At 31.1% G+C, this 24,442-nt stretch overlaps 4 protein-coding genes across 5 annotated transcripts; 2 read left to right on the plus strand and 2 right to left on the minus strand.

Moving 5' to 3' along the window:
- Positions 1 to 789: 789 nt before the first annotated feature.
- LOC113873108 (probable prolyl 4-hydroxylase 9) lies at positions 790 to 4,481 on the minus strand. 2 transcript variants are annotated; one of them, XM_027511089.1, is made up of 8 exons: positions 4,231 to 4,481; positions 4,032 to 4,148; positions 2,817 to 2,974; positions 2,394 to 2,496; positions 2,205 to 2,300; positions 1,332 to 1,397; positions 1,129 to 1,248; positions 790 to 929 (listed from the first exon to the last, which is right to left on the minus strand). In XM_027511089.1, exons 1-8 carry the CDS (start codon positions 4,339 to 4,341, stop codon positions 813 to 815), a joined length of 888 nt encoding a protein of 295 aa, XP_027366890.1. In that variant the 5' UTR covers positions 4,342 to 4,481; the 3' UTR covers positions 790 to 812. The 2 variants fall into 2 exon arrangements, with proteins under 2 accessions (XP_027366890.1, XP_027366889.1); XM_027511088.1 differs by having other exon boundaries at positions 4,192 to 4,481.
- Positions 4,482 to 10,622: 6,141 nt separating this feature from the next.
- Positions 10,623 to 13,112, plus strand: LOC113873096 (probable E3 ubiquitin-protein ligase RHY1A). Its single transcript, XM_027511076.1, has 3 exons — positions 10,623 to 10,960; positions 11,122 to 11,309; positions 12,380 to 13,112. The coding sequence occupies exons 1-3, from the start codon at positions 10,808 to 10,810 to the stop codon at positions 12,780 to 12,782; spliced, it is 744 nt and encodes a 247-aa protein (XP_027366877.1). The 5' UTR covers positions 10,623 to 10,807; the 3' UTR covers positions 12,783 to 13,112.
- A 4,042-nt stretch (positions 13,113 to 17,154) lies between these two features.
- Positions 17,155 to 19,951, plus strand: LOC113872473 (probable protein phosphatase 2C 63). The gene is made up of 4 exons (XM_027510052.1): positions 17,155 to 17,664; positions 18,091 to 18,464; positions 19,002 to 19,238; positions 19,328 to 19,951. The coding sequence occupies exons 1-4, from the start codon at positions 17,403 to 17,405 to the stop codon at positions 19,595 to 19,597; spliced, it is 1,143 nt and encodes a 380-aa protein (XP_027365853.1). The 5' UTR covers positions 17,155 to 17,402; the 3' UTR covers positions 19,598 to 19,951.
- LOC113872472 (pentatricopeptide repeat-containing protein At5g02860-like) lies at positions 19,828 to 23,794 on the minus strand. Its single transcript, XM_027510051.1, has one exon. It carries the CDS (start codon positions 23,710 to 23,712, stop codon positions 21,391 to 21,393), a length of 2,322 nt encoding a protein of 773 aa, XP_027365852.1. The 5' UTR covers positions 23,713 to 23,794; the 3' UTR covers positions 19,828 to 21,390.
- Positions 23,795 to 24,442: the final 648 nt, after the last annotated feature.

The raw sequence follows: 24,442 nt of genomic DNA on the forward strand, positions 1-24,442 counted from the left end.
AAACGTATTCAACGTAGAGACAGAGACCACAACATACCATCATACAGTACTGAACATTTACTGTCACTGAGCTTAGCTATGCGGCTTAAATTTGAAGTAAAGATAATTTTTGTTATTTAGTTTTAATTGTAAATGGCAAGAAAAAAATAAAAATGACGAGACCCGCCTTAAAAATCCGTCATCCCACTAAGAACTGGAAAACAAACAAAAAGGAAAACATTTGGCTAAAAGATCTTGTTCCCAATGTAATTTTCGTTTATTTTATCATTAGCTGTTTAGTAAAAGTGTAACAGTAATTGTGTCTTTAATTATTTTCTTCCTTTATCCAATTATTTAACCTTATCAGAGAAATTTTACCTTTTTTTTTTTTTTTTTTTTACTTTCTTTCAATTTTCAATCAACTATACGTTATATAAAATTAACTCATTTTCTCTCCTTTTTTTCTTCTCATTTTCTTTAAACATCTAAATAGACTGTACAGTTTATACATTCAAATTAGTGCCAATTCAGCTGCAACTTCAGTATTTTGAGTTCATTTTTAATTCAATATTACTTTAAATATATTTATATATTACCATAAATGAGTTTCAGTGAATTAGGATGAAAACATATAGAGTATTCAGAAGTTGTATTTATATTCATGAATATTTGTATAAAAAATCAGTTCATAACCAACTATTTGAATGTAATGATTCACCATTTTGGGTCACTCCATCAAAAAACTACAGGAGATTTATCATTTGAGTGTGTATATAAATTACATTAGTAGCACCGGTGACAAAAGGCAGCACCATTTGATATGGACAAACATATCACATGAATGCAAACTCCTTAGAAGGAAAACTAGTAATTTGCTCTTGATCATTAATCCACTTTGTTGCAACCCATTTCTCCCCCTTAATCACAGGACAACTTCCATGAAGAGATGTCTGTAGAAATGTTCAGAAACAGAACATGGGAAAACAAATAAAATAACATGACTTTGTTCCAGGAATGAGGTCCTTTGCCACAAAATTCTGAATAATGCATTTCTAAGTTTTGCATCTATTTTATTTCCCTTTCCATGCAAACTAAAAAAGAAACAACAATTAGATTCACATACGGTGGTTATCTGAAATGAAATATTACCTTATCAATTTTCCCATTTGGAAACAGTGAATAAAATAGAAGTCCATCACCTTGCCGTGGTGTCACCTTCAAACCAATGCATTTTTGGTAGTCATAACCTATATCCATATTCAAACCATCCTGCATATTGGAATGCTTAAATGACTACATACACATCAGGATAACAGTGTAAAGTATCAGACAAAGTAGATTCCCTAAACTACCTCAAAAGGGAACATTGTTTCTCCTCCTGCTTCTACATTTGATAGGTATAACAAATAGGAAGCAATCTGCACAATTAAGTACGAACACATGCAATCGATGTCATGAGAGATCCATAAACAAACCAGCAAGATACATTTAGAAAAGATTGGTGCCAAATTTAACCACATAAAATGAAAACTTATCATACAAATCATTAATAAATTTTGAAATATAAAAAAGACATAATTTTGTAAAGATTTTAATCTTACATGAGGCCAATGTAATGATGCACTAAGATGATACTGGTATGAAGAGAGTGAATGGATTAATATAATCATAATAGTAACTATTACACTTTTTTTTTGGTACATACATTAGGCTACATTAAAAAAAAAAGAGGAAAATAAGTCTCAAAGCGTAAAGGTGCTTTAGTGCGCGACTTGCATATTCCTATTTTTCTTCACTCTTTTATTTTTTTAAAGCTTGCCTACTCCTGTCTATTCCCAGTTCTTTTGCAATGAAAACAATATCTAACAACCAATATTATAGCAACACTACAATGATCAAGCTATCTTAAAATCATAGCCTAGAAGCGTGATACCGACAACTGTGCTATACTTTGCTGGCATTACAATTTCTTCATTTCTGATTCATTCTTTTTCCATGCTAAGCATCTAGGTTATTATGTGCATGTGTGTGTGTGTGTGTGTAATTTAAGCAAATATAAAAGAAGCCAAGATCTGTGAATTGTTGCATATATCAAGACTTGCTTAATAATTTGGCATTCCAATTTTGCAGTTAATACCAAAAAAAAAGGGAAAAAATTATTTCTGTGATTAAAAAAACAGTGTGAAGAAAATGTTTGACAAGTATTTATTAATAATTCAATATACCCTTTGGCTCTGAACAGTGCCATATTCAGCTGGGTTGAATGCATCATAATGAGAATCATATTTCTGGCCAACCTCATACCTCAATACATTGAAGTCCTGCAAAATAGTGACAACATTCCCGCTTTACACATAGATGACCACTTAGCCGGTTGCAGAAGGTCCTAAAATACAATTAAAAAAGAGACATACTTCTCCATGGGTCCTAGGAATCATCGTAACCTTTGCAATTTTTCTCTCAATGAAGTCTAAGATGCCAGATTTATCTTCTGATGCACTGATGAATGTACCTGAACTGTTCCCAGCTAAAAATTAACATTGAACTTTACATACAGCAGCAACACAAATGTCTCTCAATCATCTTCGCTGATTATCTGCTCTAATATATGCAACATCTTTTATTCATTTTCTTCCAAAATTAGAACTGTTCCATTTGTAAAAATATGAGGTAAAGCCATCATGTGACATCATAATCTAATCATAATCTAGCCTTTTTCTTACTGTCAGAGGTTCAAAGTTACGTTATTAAGAGTATTAATAGTCCACATGAGATGAAAGAGGCCTTGCATAAAATAGCACACTATGTTACACAAGAGGCTTTGCTCATTAAATTACCTTGTTCTAGTGCCTTTTGTGCTCTCAGCAGTTTCTCCTTTCCGCAAAGCCAGTTTTGACGGTTCAAGTTTTGGCTTTGCCATTTCAATTATTTGCTGACATACTTCCGCAGTTGTGAAGTTTGGATAGTAAACCACCCGTGGTCTCCAACTTAAAATCTACATAAAAGAATGGGGATAGGACCGAAAGAAATTAAGGAGCAATAATAAATAGCAATAAGTTCAAACTATAAAACAACAATTTTTATTTGGAGTCTTCATTTCAACCACTGATGCCTGATTTTAAATCAATCCTACATGAATTGATTAATCAATTGTCTGTTAAATGTCTTCTCATTTCTGTCTCCCTTCCTTTCTTTCTTTCTTCCTAGCTTGCTTTCTCCCTTTCTTTCTTCCTTCCTTCCTTCCTTGCTTTCTTTATATTTCTTTCTTTGCTTTCTAGCTCTCTTTCTTCACATTTATCTCTATCTTTCTTTGTTCCTTCCCTTCTTTCTTTCATTCTTGCCTGCCCTCGTCCTTCTTCTTTCTCCATTCTTTCTTCCTTTCTTTGTTTCTTTCTCCCTCTCTTTCTTCATTCTTTGCTTTCTTTCTTGCTTTCTTTATTTGTCTTTTTTATTGCTTCCTTTCTTTAATTTGTCGCTTTCTATTTCTTCATTCCTTCCTTTTTTTTCTTCCTTTCTTTCCTTCTTGACAATATCATGAGCAAGAACAAATGAAAATTGATCCATAATGTGGAATCTAGACTAGATTACACAGAGCTAATATATCTCTTCACATTTGCAAACATGTAGTCCCAGTTTGGAAAATAATGAACACGTCTTCCTTTCTTCATTAGAGGATAAAAAACAAAAAAAGAGCAACGGATACTCAACCCTGAAGAAGTGCATGATATGTGATCCCGCTCCTGCAACAACTGATGAATTACTAGTAATAATATTAAAAATGCAGGACAATTGACAACTGATAACTAAACGGAATTATCAATTATTGATGACCATTATTTATTAAAAAAACAATTAATTATGAGATGCCATGCATAGGTTAAAGTCAAGCACGATTCTTTTACTCATATGCCAAACTAGGCATTGCTCTATGAAGGATCATCAACATTCAATACCTTAATCCATAAAGTATGACTACATTTGCGTCAGCACATAATAAATATCAGATTAGGGACCAATCCAACCTCATAGCAAATAAAAATAAGAAAAATCACCTGAAATGGGATTGGATCAACAACGGGTTCCCCAGATTTACCATGCTCAAGAACGTCATATTCTTTCTTCACCGATTCTTGGAGTATTCTGGACTGTGGTCTATCGTAACCCAAATCCTGCAATCATTACTAATGAATAACAAGTTCGATCAATGAAAACGCAAGAACCCAAAAATGGAAACAACTTTGAATCAGAAACCTGAAAGAAGAAAGGAGGCACAAAGAGCCCAACAAAGAAGAAAAGGGCGCAAAGGAAGAAGAAAATGGGTATACCCAACTTCAGTTTGGAACTCTTGGCTTTGCATTTCATCGTTGTGTGCGTTTGTTTTGTCTTTCTCCTCAAGTGAGTTGGACAGTGAAGATAAAAGATTATAGCTTTTGGGTTTTGTTTGGGGGTCCCTGTTTCTACAAAACGTATCACCAAATGCAACAATGGCGGGAGTTTCTTCTCTTTCTATTCCATGTATTCAGACATTGCAGTAACACCTTCATTTATTTTTATAAACATTTTTGGGATCTCACGCCACGTGTTCTTTTAGCTTTTTGATTGCATACCATCCTTTTATTGTTTAATGCTTATAATATTACATTGGTCGTTTATGTACTGTTTTAAAATTATTTTAAAAAGCATCTAAGTTGGGGTGATCACTAATGTATTTGAAAATTAAACTAATTACTTTTTAACTTATTTAAACTAACTTAAAAGCTTTTTTAATCAAATAGATTATTTAATAAATGAGTTCACTTTAATAATTTTTACTATTTTTTAAACGGGATTTTATATAACATTCAAGTTTGTATGTTCTTAATTTAATTTTCTTTTATCTTCTGTGTTTTATTACAGTTGTTTGTTTTCTTTTCTAATTTTGAACCCTTAGAGGGATACTTCTTCTATCACATTCCTTTTATAATATAAATAATCAAAATTAAAATATAAATTTATTTATATTATTTCATATTATTTAATAACAGATGCTTTAAAATAAAAATATTATCTGATTTAAAAAAATTAAATGTTTAAAATAAATAAAAACTATAAAGTAATAATTAATTAAAAATATAAATAGTTTCTATAAATTTAACAATATTTCGAGAGACAAGCCTCATTTGTCTCATTATTTCACTAGTCTTCTTAAAAACTTTTCATTGATATAACTTATTTTAAATTGATATTTACTTATGTATACAAAATTGATCTTAAAAAATGTATGTTTTTAACGTCCAATTATGTTAAAAGGAAAGGGGAAAACACTAACTTTTATAATATTTTACACATTTGTATATAATACATGCATTTTGTGGAAAGATCCCACTAAACAATTTTGTTCAAAGAAGTAACCTTTTAAATAATTGAAAATAGCTGGAATATAATTTACAGTTTTAGTCAGGCATTTGACCTACAAGTTTTAAAACTCATCATTTCAAATTGAATGACCTATTCATGCACCCAAATCTTGTATCTAGCCTTCATGTTATTCTGAACTTTATTTGTTTGGTACATATATTCTTGTCAACTTTGATGTTTCTTAAATTTAAAATAAAAAATTTCGTATATCAACAAATAAAAAAAAGTTTTATATAATAAATATCATGTACCATATTAATTTCTAAATATTCAAATAGTAAAGTTGTTAACACTTAAAACTCTTAAACTTTGATCACTTGTAACATCTTATTTTCCTTCACCTGAGAAAACTATTAATTTTGGCCACATGTCATTTGTGTGCATTTTCATCTTTTAATTTAACTTTTCAGTTGCCAATTTCAAATTAACTTAAGATTTTAAAATAAAATGTTAAGAATTAAAATTTCATACTATCTGTGAAATTTGAAAACTGGGTAGACTTGGAGTGGTAATTTTCCATATTTCAATGTATATATCAGTTAAATGCTACAATTAAATGAAACTGTTTTTTTTATTTAAAATAAGCCTCTTTTTTTTTTTGCTGGGGGAGGGGGGGTTGATACTTTGCTTCTTTTTTAACTCTTACAATTCATTACATAAACTAAAATATTAAATAAGTTATTGTAATTATTTACAATATTGTTTAACTTTTTTTATTAAGTTTTTTACTTTTAAAATTTTCAATTAATATAAATATTTTATATACTATACAATCATTTAATATAGATAAATGTGTATTAATAAAATAATAATTAATATCATTTTAAAATGTACATTTATTAAAAAAAAAAAAAACAAATGTGGTACTTTCTTAACTAGTAGATGCTGTTAGACTGTTTCTGCTGAAAAAAGAAAACACCAGTCATGAAACTCCTAGCATTTATTCTGACACGGATTCCACACGAGGAATGGAACAATAACAAAAGATACATTATTTGAAGATTGAAAATTTGACACGTGATATCATCGTATACACCCTCTAATTTATTTATAAGATTTTTTTTAACAGAATTACACACATTTTAAAAATATATTTTACAACTAATTAAGGGATCATTTTTAAAAAATATATAATTTTTCAAATTTATTTTCATTTTAAATCAAATTGTATTATCATCTTGATTGTGAACAAAATTAATATACATAAAAAAATATTAAAAAAATTAGCAAATGTTTACAATACTTTATAAAAATCTTATACCAAAGACCATTAAAAGTTTCTATGAACTTTTTTTATTTTTTTAATAGTAAATTATTTCTTCACTAATAACATGTAAAGATATTTATTTTTATACTTAAATTGAATCTATTATTTAACTTACATCAATATACTAAAAGAAAAAAAAAATCACATTCTATTTGGTGAATAATAATACTTCACACAAATTTTAGAGTGCCTACCGCATTTGGAAGCAAAGTTTTATAACCACATATTCATTTCCATGACACAATTACACAAAGCTTTGAGCCTTAGACATATAAAAGACACTCCCTCTTTCTCTTTGCCTTTGTGCTTCACACGTGCAATAGAACTTATTCTCTATTGAATCCTTTCTTTACTTGCACTAGTACACTATTATAAATACTCATAACAAGGTCTTGAGGCTTTGAAAAGCGAAAACGTTTGGTGTTTTGAGATATTGCTGTATTGTACTAGACCCGTACTGAATTATTAATTCACATATTTGTGTCACCTACCTTATTGATTAATTCTGTTTATTGCAGCTTATGGTTAGAGGCGGCACCACCAAAGCAAACATGTTGCTTCTCGGGTAAAGTTATACTTATTAAGTCCTTCAATGTTCAATTAAAAGTTGTTGTCACTAAATATTTTATTTCATGATAGCAGTCTAGTTGTATTGAATCATTATTTCTTTTCAGGATTTTCATTATTGGGTTTCAAACTTCAAAGATTAAAATCTAAGTCTAACATATAATAAATGCAATGTCAAGGTCACGTAGGGTACCTAAGAGAGCAAAGAGTGGTGGACTCACCAAGCTCTCAAGCACTGCTCAACCTCCTGCTACAGATACCTCTGGAGGAGTTTCAAAGAATAGTGGGAAGATAGAGGATTCAACATGGTGGGTCCCACATCCACGCACAGGAATTTACTTCCCAAAAGGCCACGAATGGGTGATGGATGATGTTCCAGAGGATGCAGCTCATTTAAGTCAGACTCACTGGTTCAGAAATATTGATGGTGTGGACAATCTCAAATACCAAACTTGATTAAGCTTGCATAAACAATGTTAAAGAGTCGCATGTTGAATAAATAAGAAGTTTAATGTAATACTCAAATATAAAAACTCTCTTACTTAATATATAATCTTAAGGGTTGTGATATCGTCATATATTTAAGTCAACAGATTATCTGTATCATACATATAACTCGTTAATTAAGCTATATGTGTCCTAATGAAGAAGTTTATTAAGGTTGCTTAGTCTCTTTGTTAGCTTCTTTCATGTACTATTGGTACAGTTACTGAGAAGTGAATACACTCCATCTAGTTTATAAGCACTTAATAAAGGGCCAATATTAATTATGAAAATATCATTGTCCCATCAGGGTGTGATTCTAAATTACATTTACATTTCACATCATTAACTTTTGTATTATAAATGAGTTGAATAATATTTTTGAGTTTTCCTAAAGGAATAATATGAAAGCCAAGTTTGTGGTGCAGCTTGGGCTTTTAGTTGCACCGTTATATTAGGTGAATTTTTTTTAGCCTTTGAGTCGAGTATCAAGTTTAGAAGGGGAAAAAGTGGTTCAAATCATAAAAGCATTTATGCCAAAGGCAAATGTTTTTTGGAAAGCTAATTTTATTTGACAGTTGATAAGCAGCTTCTATCTGTGTTGCAATGGCTTTAAAAAAACGAGATATCATTGTAAAGAGATTATTAACTCGTTACCCTGTCATCTTAATGGCGCATCTGTGCCCATGCAATCATTTTTGTGGCATGAAATTATTATACACACAATTAGCTCTACGTTGAATGGATCGAAAGAGAAGTTAGGAAGAACATAAATGTTTTATGGTAATTTTTGCTGATACCTTGAAAATTAATAAGGTATTTTATTCTTGTTTAGATGCGAAACAATTATAGAATTAGTAATTTATTTAAAAAATATTTATTTTTTTAATGTTTTCTCAAATTTACGAACAAGTATAGTAATAATCACTATTTTTTTATTTCTCTTTTGTTTTGTTAGAGGTGAACCTGCATTTATAATGTAACTTTACTTGCATGTCCTCCCATAAGAAAAATTTACTGTTCTTTTATTTTTTATTTGATTTAATTACAGTTTTTATTCTTTATTTTAATATATGTGTGCAATATTTATTTTTTTAGTTTTATTTTTCATATTTAATTATTTTAATTTTTTAAATATTTATTTTTTAAAACATTTGATATTTCTTAAATATATTTAGAGAAGTTATACAATTTTTTTATAACATTTAACATCGTATTTAGTTTATTTTTTAAAATATTTTTAAAATATTTCTTTATTTACTGTGATAATTAAAAAGAAAATAATAGATATCAATTTTTAAAATTATATATATATAAGGTTCAAATGTTAGTCATATTTGTTAAATCTAATAAAACGGAGTTTTTTTTTTTATAAAAGTAAAACTTTCCGATATGCAAAAAAGAAAGAAAGAGAAAGGGGATTTTAGGTTTTATTTTATTTTATTAAAAATATTTATGTAATATAATATAAAAGATTAATTGAAAATGTTAAATAGAAATATATTAGTTTAGATTAATTTTATTTTTTAATTATTTAATATAGCTTTATAATTTTTATTCATTCAAGTAAATAAAAAATTATTTTAACTTATGCAAATATTATTTTTTATACTACTTAACATTTTTACGAGCTTGTAGTTTTCTTTTTTAATTTAACATGTAATTTAAAATTTGAGTAATATATTATATTTTTATTTTTAAAATTTAATTTATATATTTATTTTATTTGACTGCTCCTCGAAATAAAAAGTTGAGGAAATATAGACGAGGAATGGTGGGAATTATTTGTGTGTGGTTAAAAGCATTGTAAAATATTCGAAAATTGTCAAATTCATGAAGTGGTGTCAGATTAATTTTCGCGGCGTGCAGATAGAGAATAATTTCTTCTGGTTTGACTTAAACAGCGAGAAAGATTGATTGAACTGCCCAAAGTAATTAAGAGTGATAAACTAAGGCACCCTATCCTAATATCATAAAATTATCGCACAAATCCAGAATCTCATCCTAGTGCTCTAGTCTAAGGTGAGACCATGTTCCCAATTGGATTTGATATGTTTCCGAGTGATTTCTCAAAGAAAAATGTGTTTTTTTTTAGTTTAAATGTATATATTATATTGAATAATTAATTTATTAAAATGAATTTTAAGTTTTGAAGAAAATAAATAAATAATTTTTAAAATAAAAGTGTAAAATTAAATCAATATTCAAAATAAGGTTGATTATTGATTGAAATGATTCCAAATTAATTGAAATGTTTCAAAGTAAGTTTGTATATAACACTCCCAACACAAACATTTGTTTTAAAAATTTCCAAATTAACTCAAATGATTCAAAAACAGCTTAACAAGATAAGTAAAGCTTAAATGCTTGTCTTATGCTTTTATTAATAATTATAAAATATATTTTTTTACTTAACAAATACAATGCAAAAAATAAAAAGTAGTTATTATATATTTATAATCACAAGTAATAATGAATTTAAATATTTTTAGATAATCACGTGGTAATTATCAACCCTTAATTTTCATTTTTGCATCTGAAACAAACTATTCATTTTTATAAATTAAATGTAAGTTTTATTTTAAATTAAAATTATTTTTAAGAATTATTCTTTTATTTTATTTGATTTTTCTTACATTAAATATTTTTTAAAATTTTATTTAATTCAACACGATACTAATAGAAATATTTACTCTTGTTAAATTTATAAATATTTATATAATATAATATAATTTGAAGGAAAATATTTTTTTTAGATTTAGAAATTGATATATTTTTCTTTTCTTTTCTTTTATTTATCCTTCAATTTAACAAAACAAAAATCATTATATATATATATATATATAATTTAAATATAATTAATCAAACATAAAGGTCACAAATTACGATTTTAAAAAAATATCTCGTTTTAATCGGCCATTTTTTTGTTAAGGACAATTTTTCTTAGCCTCTCCGAACTTTCTTGGAAAAAAAGGAAATAGATTTGGGAAGAATCGCAGATACTGTTACTCTTCATTGAACTTGCAAGTTGCCAATTGCCTCTGACCTCTCTCTCTCTCTCATCGCATTCATACGCAGAAAGAAAGAGGATCATCGAATCGTGTTTGGCTGATTATGACGAGCGCTTCGGAGTTATTCCACATCAGGAGGCATCGATTAGGACGAAATGCTCTCGATCTAGGGTTGCACTCCTCCCCCGCTCCCGAACTCCACGCCGGCGACTCTCTTCCCCGCCACTACCTCTTGCGTCGCCTCCGTCACCACCAGGTACCAATTCTATTTCTTTCTATTTTTGGATCCCTTTTTTTATCAGTGCTGTATTTGATGAAGCACTGTACTTGAAGCTCTTGAAAGTTTCGAAGATTTTACTCATAATACTTGTTAAATTATTACAGTGTGAAAATTGATGAGTGTGTTGTGTTTGTTAGGAGCGTGCGTCTGATAGAATTGATGTTAGGTATCGACGGTCGTTCTTAAATAATGACAGTGTGGATTCAGTAGAAAGCGTAAGAGGCACACTTGGAGTGAATGCCGATGACAGATTACCCGTAGGTGTGGTTCTTGCACGGGCAAGACTCCTTCAGAGGTTGAGAGGGGAACCTATCTCTAGAAACAGGTTTGTTTTAAAACATTTAAATGCCTTTAATTTAATGTATAGTATTGCTATATTTGTACAAAAGATAGCCTTGGACTATATTAAATATTAGCGTGGGTGTTTTAGGTGAGTTTGAGTTGGAAATGCAAATGCTAAGATATGAACTGGTTTATTTATGGCATGGTGGCCAAATCCGATTCATTTAGTCTCCAAAGCTGGCAAATGTTTCTTTAATTACGTGGCAAGCTATCATCATGTACGTTAGTTATTATTGTATAATGATAGAAAAATATTGCATTAATTTTCATTTTAGTAAACTTTTTTTGCATATGAAGATTTTTAAAATGAGACATTATCATATAACCTTCTTATCACCCTTTTTATAGCTTGGATAGGCATTTTACCTTTCTTACGTTTCACTCCAAAGTTCTCCATCTAAAAATACTCATATGGATATTGGATGGCATTGTATTACCCTGTCTCCATTGTTCTTAGTCATGATCTTAGTTGTTAACTTGTCCGTTAATTAAGATCTATTATCTTTGTGTCACTAAGATCATGGTAAACTCTATGTTAAGATGCCCAAGTCTTTAAAGTACGTTAGCTGATTATCTAATATTGATTCATGACTTCTTTACATCCTTTGTGAGATTAGTAATTATCTAAACTTTTGATATGCATGACTAAGCTATGAATATGATAATTCTTTCATTAACTTGTTACTTCATTGTTTTATCGAGTATAAACAACACTTAAGCAAAGATTAATATATTTCATTTGATGTACCGTTCAAATGATCTATATTACATGGTATTGTCTTTTTTGTAATTTTAAATTCTCGTGGTTTTGCAGTACTTATTTTGTTGAGTTTCTCATAGCATATACTTGTATTATATAGAACTTGTTTACTCCTCAAGGGGATGCTGCTCTAGTGGCCTCTTAAATATCATATTTTTGGTCTTCTTCCATAGTTTGATGTATCATAATACATCAACTAATGTTATAGTCAAAGTTGTATCCTTGATTATTGTCAAAATGACCTGCCATTGCCCTTTCATTCCATTTGAAATTTGTTTGTTTTGTTTCTCCAGGCATTATGGTAGAGATTCAATGGGCGAGGATCGAGAAAGCGAATCGTCAAATGAAGCTCCAACCGAGGACTCTCTAGTTACCGACTTGGCTTCTCAAATGGGAAGGTCCCAGCTGTTGCAAGAACTAAACAAAAAGCCACCTGGACTTACTCAGGAGGCATTGAAATGTTTGCATCAGGAAGTTTTTAGCAGCATGGAGATAGAATTGGAGTCCGGGGTATTGCATGATTGTAGTATATGCTTGGAATCTTTCATAGATGGAGATGAGCTGATACGTTTGGCTTGTGGGCATAAATTTCACTCTGCATGTTTGGATCCCTGGGTTCGCTGTTGTGGAGACTGTCCATACTGTCGAAGATGTATAGTTGTAAATAGTAACTTACCCCAAAACGACGATGAATAGTTTCTAGATTGATTTTCTTTTATTCTGTGGTTGTATGGAAGGATGTGAATCATGTAATGGAGCTGGCTTTTTGTAATCTAGTGTTTTATCTTAAACTTAACGTAGTTTTTCTCCTTGCTGTCAGTTTCACATCCCTATTTGTAATTACTAATTAGGCATAGTTAGAATAGTATAGTATAGTATTTGTCTTCGTATCTGTATCTTTTTTAAAGGAATGCATTCAGATTTGAACTCACATCCGCATGTACAGTAACTTTAATAATTGTACTGTTACTTTGTAGCTACCTATATATCTTAATTCAAATTCCTCACTCACACTTTAGTTTAACTTGAATATTTACTCGTGTTGTTTTTGACAGATTAGTAAAATATTAACGTTATTATAATATTGCTAAGTATTAACAATGAAAAATTAATATATAACTTAACTGAAAAGATTTAGAAAATAATTTAAATTTTAATTATAAAATAGAATAAATGTTATAAAATCATAAAATTTTATAAATTCATTTTATGAGTAAAAATCTACAAATTGTAAGTAAGCATTATGAATATTTTTTGGGTCTGCGTCCGATTCTCTCTCTTATCTTTTTCAAATAAATCGACAACAATTCTCTCTCTCTCTCTCTCTCTCTCTCTTATAGGTCGTATCTTTCTCTCTTATCTGTAATGAAGATTTTGTAAAGAAAATGAGCGAAGGCCCAATATGTGCCTTGCGGCTTTCGGCCTGCAGCTTGCTCCCCCAGTGGACTGAACCTGTGAATGGTAAAATTGGGAAGAAAAAAATGTTGACGTCTGTTCAAAAGTATGTAATAATAATTAATAATATGTTTTTAATAAACTAATATATTTTTTGTTAAAAATTAAAGAGCATCACATAATTTAATATATTAATTATGCTAAATACTATAATTTGTCATAAAAAAATATTAGTTATTATTTATTTATTGTGTGTTATTAGACACACATTAACAAAATTATAAATAAAAAATATAAGTATTTATTGTCTTAAAATTCCAAAATTTATTTATTTATTTATTCAATTAATGATAAATAAAATTTTTAGTAAATTTTTTATTTGGTCGTTAGAGTAAGAGACGTTTGAAATTTTTATTTTTAAAAGAGCCTTGCTAATTACTACCGATAAGACACTAGTTAAATAACTGCAAATAAAAATAACATTAAAATCACTTTAGAATCACAAAACGCATTAGAAATCACGAGTGAAATGAATTAATAATATTTTTTTAACAAAAAAAATTCTAGAAGTATTTGCTAGCACCTGTTTTTTAAAATTACTCCTGCTTTTTTTCTTTGACACTTTAATAATTTTATTTTATTTACTTTTTATTGACATTCCATAAAATTAATGATTAATTAATACTTATCTAATAACAGACGATGAATAGATAAAATAATTAATCTAATAAAAAAACACAATAGAATTTGAACTAATCAATTTTTATAAAATCTAAAACATCAATAGTTTTTTAATTTTTTTTTATAAAGTTTTAAACATAAAAAAAAAAAAGATAGAGGGAGTTTGTTATCATATTTACACAAACACATGTCAAACACAGTGAGAGGATCCATTTGCAGATCTGCACTCTAGTTTATTGAATGTTAATTTGATATTCATGTGGCAGAATAAGACTGCAATCTAATTTATTGAATGTTAATTTGGCCACATCTAATTTGCCCACACATTCTTCTTGTTTTCTTCTTGCGTCACGTACTTCATGCTGTGTTGTCCTTCACAGTCATCGTTATGATTCTCAAATTGGTAACAAGCAAATATTAGTAACATGCTCAACAACTACAAACCCATGTTTGGGTGTCACACCTATGCAATGTTGTCGGCAAATAAACTTGAATGTTAGGTCTTTTGTTATTGTCCATTTGTCCTAATCCCCTAAGCCTAAACCAAAGGAAAATGAAATCCACTAGCTCCTTAGTTCAAATGTCCCTCCTTTTTCCTTTTTACGGAAATATCTCTTCTTAACTTCACTTTCAGCATTAACCAATTATTATTATATGGACTACCCTATCTTTCTTTAAATAAACTATTCTCTACCTCTTTCTATTTTAAAATAATTTGTTAAACTTTTTTATAAGAAAAGAGTGATTCATTATTTTTAATTTTAAGTATATAACTGTATCTGAGTAAATCATACTTTCATTTCACTATTTATTCTTGCTTTGTTTAATGAAGATACTAAAAGATAAGAATATACATTAAAAAAATAAAATAACAAATACACTGTGATAAATTTCTAAATTGTAATTATTTTCAAAGAGAAAAAAGTACCCTTTGTTTCAAAACTATATCATTTTAGTCTCGTTACTTCATTTTAAATTATTTACTACTTAAAAAATTTACAAGAAAAGTAAATAAAAATAGAGTCAATGAGAAATTTGATTAAATATTCATTAAGATCTTAATTTTTATATAAAATCTTCAACAGGAAAAATGTTGGCTTGGGAAAATAGGCATTTTATTCAACGCGGGGTTGTCTTTTGGAATTTTCGATCACACACGCAAACGTTGATTCCGCGTTAAGGACGAAGACGAGAACTTGAAGATTGGTCCCAAAAACCCTACGAGTCAACACCTAATTCATTAATTAGTGGCTAATCGCATTAACATTATGGTGTCACACTAATCACTCATTGCACAAACAAAGCAAACAAATATTTCTTGTACTTTAAGGTAGATGATGAGTTGCATTGCAAACAAGAGAATTTCCCACACTTGTTGTCACATACTTCCATCATTTTAAATTATTATGTTTTTTTATGTGTTCTTGTGTATATAATAATAAACATTAATTTTTATTAAAAATAATATATTTAATATTATTAGTACATTAAATAATTTATTTTTGATACTGATTATTATATCTAGATTTTTATTTTATATCTTTGAATACACTTAAAATAAATGTTAAAAACTATTACATTTTTATTTTGATTATATCCGTTATTTTCCAAAAAAACAAATTATGATTACTTTTTATATCTAAAATAAGTAATGTTTATATAAAAAAAAACCCCAAAAATCCAGTCTCTGGTCATTTCTGATGCAGCTAGGTGGATGAATATAACCTAGTATTTGTGCCTTGTTTAAATATCATGTATACTTTATTATATCATAAGAAAATTTAAGTATCATTTATTCAGATAATTTAAAAAAATAAACCTTAACTTTTATTTTTACTTTTTTGGCTTTATTTTTTCCAAATCACGTGTAAATTTAAAATGTTAAACAAATTTAGCCTTCCATCTTTTTAGTTGGTTTAATTTAATTCTACTTAATAATTTGGCAATTTTTTTACCCCTACATACTATAATTTTTTAATTCTCGTAGCTTTTTACCGTCATTATTAATAAACACGTTCAAATATAAAATGTAGTTTTGTCTAAATTAAATTAAAAAAAAGCAAATTATTTAATGTCACGTGAAAATTTAAACGACCTGGCAAAAGAAATATAGTTTCTAGCCAATGATACGAAAAGTATTAAATCGGTGTTATTTATATATATAAACAACTTAATTAATTACACACGTTACTCATGTGCTCCAAAAATTAGGAAATAATTAAGTTAAAATAAATTAATTTATAAAGTTCAAGTTTAGTTTTTAAAAAAAATTAAGATTACATACGTATTTTTAAATAATCTGACAAATCCACCTCTAATCAAATTAAAGACTCTAAAGTTTTGTCTAACCTAACAAATTTAAATATTTTAACAAATAAATAAGTTTACAGTTCAATCTATTATGATAAAAAAATTAAGATAATAGTATATGATTTTTTTAATATTTAACTTCAAAATATTGTTCGATAATCTAAAATCAGAGCTTTAAAAGCATTTCTTAAAAAGTATTAAGTTATTTAATAAAAAAAATATAATCCAATGTAAGTTTAATGTTGAGTAAATTATAAGATAACGATTCATATAATAAAAATGATGTATCTTCATGTAAAAAGCTTAAATTATATAGGATATTTTGTATTAAAAAATATATATAAACATTTTAAATAAAAAGTAAAAAGTATTAATAATGATTATTCACAAAAGAAAAACAGAAATATACAATGTAATAGCAACATTAAATATAAATATTTTATTTTAATATAAAAATTATTATTAATGTCCTGTAAATATGAGAGATGAATGATTAGGCGGAGAGAAAGCGAGTTTGAGTAAAAGTGCAAAGTAATTAATGGTAGAAGAAAGTGAAAAGCTATTAAATTAGTGGCTCTGGGAAATCTGAAAGGGGGTTGGCTCCACCAAGAAAAAGTAAATGATAAGACTAACAGTAGGGAAAGAGTGGAGAAAATAAAAGGGCAATTTGAAAGAAAGAAAGAAAGAAAAGAAAGCGCAGAACAGAAAGTGGTAATGCAATGTATGTATTAATATTATAGCAGTAAAGGGTACGCGTCAACTGAACCAACAAATATTTGGTTGATTCAGACTCTTTCTTCCTCCAAACGCGCCATTCCTTCTTCTGTCTCTCATTCGGCGGATACATACGTACCTAACCTAATCCTAAACCCAAACCAAACTCAGTTTCATCTTATATCACACGCGCTCACACTCGCTCTCTCCTACACCATGCTGCGTCTGTGCTACGCCCCTTTCGATTGTTGCTTCCGACGACCAAGGGCCGCCGCCGACGCCCTTCTCTGGCATACCGACTTGAAGCCTCACGCTTCCGGCGACTTCTCCATCGCCGTCGCTCAAGCCAATTACAGCCTCGAAGATCAGAGCCAAGTCTTCACCTCCCCCTCCGCCACTTACGTCGGAGTCTACGACGGCCACGGCGGCCCCGAAGCTTCTAGATTCGTCAACAAGCGTCTCTTCCCTTATTTGCAGAGTATGATATTTCCCTCTCTCTTCCCTTATACTTGTTTGCCGAATGCCTAGGCTGCGATTTCTTTGTTTCTTTTGAATGGAAACATCGCTTTAAGATCCAAATCAACTTCAATCGTTTCTCATTTGACTTTTTTTTTTTTAATTATTGTTGTTATACATTCAACGCCTTTATGTTTTTAAGATAAGAGTACGCGTGTGTATAATCTTTCTTTGCCAAGTATTAAGAATATTTTTGGAAATTAAGATATTGATATTTTGCGTTGATTTACTCGTTTATTGTTCGGATAATACTCGTTAGTAGGAAGATGGATTGTAACAAAGAAACATTTAAAATTGATTGGATAATTACACAAGCTGCATCAATTTTGGAACATAAAAAAAAAAAATCGAACTGAATAGCACTGTGCTCACTTGATTTTTGATACAGAATTTGCCACCGAACAAGGGGGGTTATCGGTGGAGGTGATAAAGAAGGCGTTTAGTGCCACAGAGGAGGAATTCTTGCATTTGGTGAAGCTATCGTTGCCTATTAGTCCTCAGATTGCTTCCGTGGGATCCTGTTGCCTTCTTGGTGCAATTTCTAATAATGTGTTGTATGTAGCCAATCTTGGAGACTCGAGAGCTGTTCTTGGCAGGAGGGATACAGAGAGCAAAAATTGTCCGGTGGTGGCAGAGCGCTTGTCCACCGATCATAATGTAGCTGATGAGGAGGTAAGGAGAGAAGTTGAAGCTCTCCATCCTGATGATTCACACATTGTGGTTTATAGCCGCGGAGTCTGGAGGATTAAGGGCATCATACAGGTATAATAAAGTTATTTTCTGTACCTTTGCCCTTTGCTATCTTCCTGATTTCAAATTTATCATTTTCATTTTGACAAATTTTTGCTTAATTTTAACCATCATGTTGAATATAGATAAATACAAGGTTTATATATCCATGATGTAGTAGTGTCTATTATGATCATCCTAGCTAAATGGGTCTGGTCGTGGCAATCTCTTCACGTGTTAGTGCTGTTATTTACAATTACCACCACCTCTGAGTAGAACCAGTTTATCTATTTTTTGTGTTTCTTCTTCCAATGTTTCTTGATCTTCTTCTGTGGTTATTGTAAATTTAATGTATTTCTAGCATTTTACATGAAGGTGATATTCAATTTGAGGTTTCCTGTAATTGGTTAAAACGTAAACTAAGGAGTTAAAACCTCTGACCAGAGATCTTCTGCTTTTTCCTTCCATATGTGCCTGCCTCCCTTGTAACAGAATGGTGCAGGGAGGTTACTCCTGGTTTGTCTCACTTCAGATACATGATAGCTGATCTAAAGAGTGTTGGTTCTGCAGGTGTCAAGATCTATTGGTGATGTGTATTTGAAGAAACCTGATTTTTACCGAGACCCAGTTTTTCAGCAACTTGGAAATCCTGTTCCTTTGAAGCGTCCTGTAATGACTGCTGAACCATCAATCATTATTAGGGAGCTTGAGTCAGAGGATTTATTCTTGATATTTGCATCAGATGGCCTCTGGGAACAACTAAGTGATGAAGCAGCCGTTCAGATAGTTTTCAAATATCCAAGAGCTGTGTGTATTCTTTTACTTGGTTGCTGCATATAATTATGAGCTTGTAGATTCTTACAATAATTTTGATTTATGTTTCTGGTACTTTGCAGGGAATTGCCAAGAGACTAGTGAGAGCTGCTCTTCAGGAAGCTGCAAAGAAGAGAGAGATGAGATACGATGACATAAAGAAAATTGACAAAGGAATAAGACGACACTTCCATGATGATATCACTGTAATTGTTATCTATCTTGATCACCAGGTGGCCTCCTCTAATAATAGATTTAAGCAAACTGCTGTTGGCTATACAACTGCCCCTGTTGATATTTTTTCTCTAAATGTGGATGAAGCAGAAAAGAGTATGCTTGGTACAGTTGCCTAAAGAGTGAAATTGCTTCAAAGAATCATACACTGACATTATTTGGGGTGAAAATTATTTATAGGTGAAGATTAATACTGTTGGTAAATGAAGGGGATTCTCGAGAAAGCATACAAATTACTGCGTAGGTATATGGTAGCTGGGAGTTGCTGACAGATTCTTTCTGGTGCAGATATGCATATGTATAGTTGTGAAGCCTCTCTGTTTTTTTTTTTTTTTTTTTTGGCGTTTGATGATATCAATTTTGTTTTCTTTGGAAAGATAAATAAAATTTGTATTGATTGGTTAGCCATGGTATTTGTCTCCCAATAATGTCCGTCATGAATAATTAGTACCAGGTGAACCAGATGGTTATGGTGATATTTTACTAGCTAAAAGGTAACAATTTAAAATCCCTAATACTCCTAAATACTAGATGAAAATGTTTCAAATGCTTTTATATTTTCAAGACATTTATTTTTTAAGTAATAGAGAAATAAATAAGAGTATTTTATTGGAAGATATAGCATTTCTTCTGCTGGAACTCGTTTATTAGCATAACCATTTGGGATAATGGTCAAAACTGCAACCTCCTACAGGGCGTTGAGTTGGCAGTTTTGTTATCCTTATCAAAAAAATGAATAAGAATTGATAAGCATGATTGACGCCAAAATTGGAATAATTGAAATAAATTAGGAAATGAGGGTGCCTTAACGATGACTTGAATAAACTGGCAATTTTGACCAAAAAATGGATATAGCGAGATACCTTGATATGTATGGTTAAATTTTGTATTTCTTAACAAACTAATCTGCATGCATTTCAAAGAAATAATCGCTTTTTTAATTTTTCCTGAAAGTTAATATAATAATAGTTATTTCCTAAAATGAGTTAAATCATATTTAAAAGTATGAACGTGTCCAACTTTTTTTATATTTGTATAATTGGGGGTGTAACCTTAATAATATATAAAATTTTGGTTTCTTGAAAATAATTGTGAAAAAGAAGTCAACCGTCATCTTCTGCACAATAGTCAATGTGCTTCTAGCCTCAACTACGCTTTTTTTTTTTTTCAACATCTGGGAATTTTGTTTCACGACTTCCATATCAATCTTCCCCGGTATGGAAATCGGCGTTGGAAAATGAAAACGAGTACAATTAATTTTAATAAATTAATGTTAAATTATTAATTACATTAAAATATATATGAATTAATCTAAATCACATTTTTTTTACTAAAAAGTGTAAGAATTAATATTTTTAACTTTAAACTAAACTAGTCAAGAAAAACTTTGGAAATTAATGTTTACCAAATATCTAGGGTCTCATCGGGGGCAACTTTCCTTAGTCTTAGACCACAAAATTAGCGTATTTTGCCTTCAAACAAACAAATAAATAAATTCGAATTAACCAAAAAAAAAAAAAAGAACTTTAGAAAAACAGCTCTCGTGCCTGCAGGAAAAATCCTCAATTAATGGTGATCCAGAAAACAAGAGCATACAGCTGTGAAGGCTGATGCGCCAAGAGCCTTCACTATACACAGTGTTTTTTTATTCTCCCCTTCATTTTATCCCTTCACTTCACTATACACGCCTTCCCCTTCTTTGTAATTTCCCGCCATCCTGTGTAATATCACACCTCAATGCATCTCTCTCAGCAAATATTTTGCTGACTTTTTCTTTGAATAAAACATCCAGTTCTAGCTTCACTGGGGTTATTCCAACCTCCTTAGCCGAACTTTACACGACATGGGTAAGCATGGATGAAAGGGTAGTGACCAGAGATCCAAGAAGCTTTCCAATAAAGCCACCAGAGATTCATGAGTCAACTTGTGACCATTTCTTTGCTATGCGCTCTAGTAACCTGCTTTTTTCCTCCTCAGAAACACGCGGATCAAGGTTGCCAAGGGTTTGAACAAAATTGAATGCCTCATCTCGCAAATTGAGCTTACAGTACCAGTCAACTATGGAGTTGTAAGTACTCTTATTTGGCTTACATCCTTGTTTGATCATGTACTGAACTACATCAATAGCCTCCACAAACATTGAGTTAGAAGCATAAGTTGCTACAAATGTATTGTAAGTTACAACATCAGGAAAAGGAGCAGGATATTTCATTTCTTTAAATATCCTTTTAGCTTCCTCCATCATGCCATTTCTGCAATATGCATAAATAACTATATTGTATGAGACTATATCAGGATCGACACCTTTCTCCAAAATTTCCCTCAAGATTCGTTCTGATTTCTGGAAATTTTCGGAGCGGCTGTACATATACATCAAGCTATTATAAGTTGCCAAACTCACAGTCAATCCACTCTTGTATATAAAGCTCAAAATCTCATTGATTTTGGATACCATCTTCTTCTTCCCATAAATTGAAAGCATTGCATTCAAAATAGTTATGTCCGCTGATATTCCCCTCTTCCTAATCTCCAAAAATGCTCGTTCTGTTTCTGCTAGGAGATAAGCCTTGCTATTTACTAGAACAAGTGTCTTCAAAAGAACAGCATGGGCTTTAATCGCGCCAGAGTATATTTCCTCTGCAAGAGCATTCATCCTTTCAACCTCTTTACCATTGACATAAGCATGGAGCAAACAAGAGTATGTTACTTCATTAGGTTTACATCCACCATCCTTCATCTCAGCAAGGACTTTCTCACATTGTTCCCAAAGCCCTCCTCGAGCCAACACTGCTAAAACAGCATTGTAGGTAGAAAGACCAGGAGCCACTCCAGCCTCCAGCATTCTCTTATAAGCAGCCATGGCTTGGTCAAATGAACCACACCTGCCATACGCGCTTATTAGAGTGTTGAAGGTGTCCCTCTCGGGCACGAACCCAGCTCTCTTCATTTCCTCAAATACTCCAGATACTTCAGAGTTCAATCCATTTTGTCCAAATACTGCCAAAAGCGTATTCCAAGTGACAATATCAGGGGAGCACTTGCATACCTTGATTTCCTTAAAAACTTTCTGCATTTCCTCAAACTTTCCTCGATCACCATACATCTTGATAAGTGCATTAAAGGTGCATATATTAGGTTTGCAGCCTGCTGCTCTCATTTCTTCAAAAGCCTCCATCGCAAACTCTTGTTTTCTAGCATTCACAAACCCAGACAAAAGGGTGGTGTAGGTGTAAACATCGGGCCGAATCCCTTTCTCCCCCATTTGGGTTTTAAGCTCCATCGCTTCCTCCAACAAACCACCCCTAACATAAGCCGATATCAACGAGTTGTAAGTAACAATGCTAGGACAAAAACCATTACTCTCCATCTGTTTCAGCACCTCCATGGCCTCCTTCGGCCTTCTAGACTTACCATAAACATCCAACAACGCATTATACGTAACCATATCAGGCGTAAGCCCCGCCAACTTGATTTCCTCAAAAATATCAAGAGCTTCTTCATACAGAGAACCTGCCCTACAACAACTTATAAGCGTATTATAAGTGCATAAATCCGGGGCAAGCCCATGGCTTTTCATGTCCTGAACAAGAGCAATAATCTTAGTCCAAGGCATGCCCATTTTACCATAAACGTTCAAAACAGCATTAAAAGTAATTAAGTTAGGTTCACACCCCACTTCCTTCATCTTGCTAAAAACCTTCAAAGCTTCCTTGTACCTCTTATTATTAGCATAAGCAGTTATCAGAGAAGTGTAGCCATACACGTCTATCTCTACCCCTTCGGACTCTAAATTGTGCAGCAACGAAGCCGCATGCGAAACCCTACCCATTCTACCGAGAATGCTAACAATGACGGCGATAACAGAACCATGGAGAAGCGAAACGCAGTCGTGGCGACTTCGAACCCAGTCGAAGACGGATAGAGCGAGGTCGAATTTGTTGTTAAACCCTAAACCCTTAATGATAGCGAGAATGTCCCAGGAAAGGGGAGAAGAAGTGTGTTGTTCGAATAGGTGGGGTAAAACCTCGTCGAAGCGGTTGGAATCGAAGGAAGGGTCGATTAGGGTTTGGAGAATTTGGTGGCCTTGTGAAGAGAGGCGGTGGTTGGAGGGCGGAGAAGAAGATGAATTTTCATTGAAAATGATGTGTTGTAGAGTGTTGGGATTAGGAAAGAGGGGCTTTGCGGGTGGCGGTGGCGTTGGGAGGAGAAGAGGGAGAGCCAGTTTTTCAGCCATGAAAGAGAGAGAGAGAGAGAGAGAGAGAGAGAGAGCGTTTAATTCACATTTCACAATCACAAAGGTGTTTTGTTTGTTAAGAGAGAACAAGTTTCATCTTTGGATTTTGTGGCTGTTTATGCATCTGCCTACATCTTCAGCTGCTGGGTTTGGATTTGGAAGAAGCCCAGAGACAGTTTCTCAATACTCTTTTGCTGGTTTTAGTTGGCTAATTTTAAAAATATATTCTAAATATAATTTTACTTATACATTTGTTGAGAAAATTTTATTACTTATATAATTGCAAAAAATACTCAGTGTTAATTTAGGGCATTCATTTTTATTTAATACACACAAATTGTTATCATGTCACATCTTTGTTGTATTTTTATCAATCATAAAATTTAATGTTATCAATTTAAATTTAAAAAATTCGTAAAATATATATAAATATGATTTAAGTGATATATATAAATATAATTCTCTTTCGGTGAGGTCATGGTCTCAAATTTTATATAAATAATTCTCAAAATATCAGTCATACGAAAATATAATTTTTTTAATTTAAATAAAAATTTCTTTTATATATATATAGTTTTAGTGAGTGAAAAAAAACTACGGATGAAAGGATTTTGACATTGTCATTTTAAGTGGGCCTAACTAGGTGGACCAAATTGAAGGTTGGGCTCATTAGTGAAGGAAGAACTTAAGGCCTAAAAGGTGGCCCTTCCATCAGAGGAAAGCCTTTTGA

This window comes from Abrus precatorius, unplaced genomic scaffold (assembly GCF_003935025.1).
Source record: "Abrus precatorius isolate BTA unplaced genomic scaffold, Abrus_2018 Scaffold7, whole genome shotgun sequence".
In the NCBI taxonomy this organism is placed as follows: Eukaryota; Viridiplantae; Streptophyta; class Magnoliopsida; order Fabales; family Fabaceae; genus Abrus; species Abrus precatorius.

Excerpts from the sequence above, each read along its gene's own strand:
- LOC113873108 (XM_027511088.1), bottom strand. The coding sequence starts at position 4,341 with ATGAAATGCAAAGCCAAGAGTTCCAAACTGAAGTTGGGTATACCCATT. Across the intron at positions 4,149-4,191 it reads TTCCATTTTTGGGTTCTTGC|GATTTGGGTTACGATAGACC; the intron begins GTTTTCATTGAT and ends TAATGATTGCAG. Across the intron at positions 1,398-2,204 it reads GCACTGTTCAGAGCCAAAGG|ATTGCTTCCTATTTGTTATA; the intron begins GTATATTGAATT and ends TTAATTGTGCAG.
- LOC113873096 (XM_027511076.1), top strand. The coding sequence starts at position 10,808 with ATGACGAGCGCTTCGGAGTTATTCCACATCAGGAGGCATCGATTAGGA. Across the intron at positions 10,961-11,121 it reads GTCGCCTCCGTCACCACCAG|GAGCGTGCGTCTGATAGAAT; the intron begins GTACCAATTCTA and ends TGTGTTTGTTAG. Across the intron at positions 11,310-12,379 it reads GAACCTATCTCTAGAAACAG|GCATTATGGTAGAGATTCAA; the intron begins GTTTGTTTTAAA and ends TTGTTTCTCCAG.
- LOC113872473 (XM_027510052.1), top strand. The coding sequence starts at position 17,403 with ATGCTGCGTCTGTGCTACGCCCCTTTCGATTGTTGCTTCCGACGACCA. Across the intron at positions 18,465-19,001 it reads GGATTAAGGGCATCATACAG|GTGTCAAGATCTATTGGTGA; the intron begins GTATAATAAAGT and ends TTGGTTCTGCAG. Across the intron at positions 19,239-19,327 it reads TTTTCAAATATCCAAGAGCT|GGAATTGCCAAGAGACTAGT; the intron begins GTGTGTATTCTT and ends GGTACTTTGCAG.
- LOC113872472 (XM_027510051.1), bottom strand. The coding sequence starts at position 23,712 with ATGGCTGAAAAACTGGCTCTCCCTCTTCTCCTCCCAACGCCACCGCCA.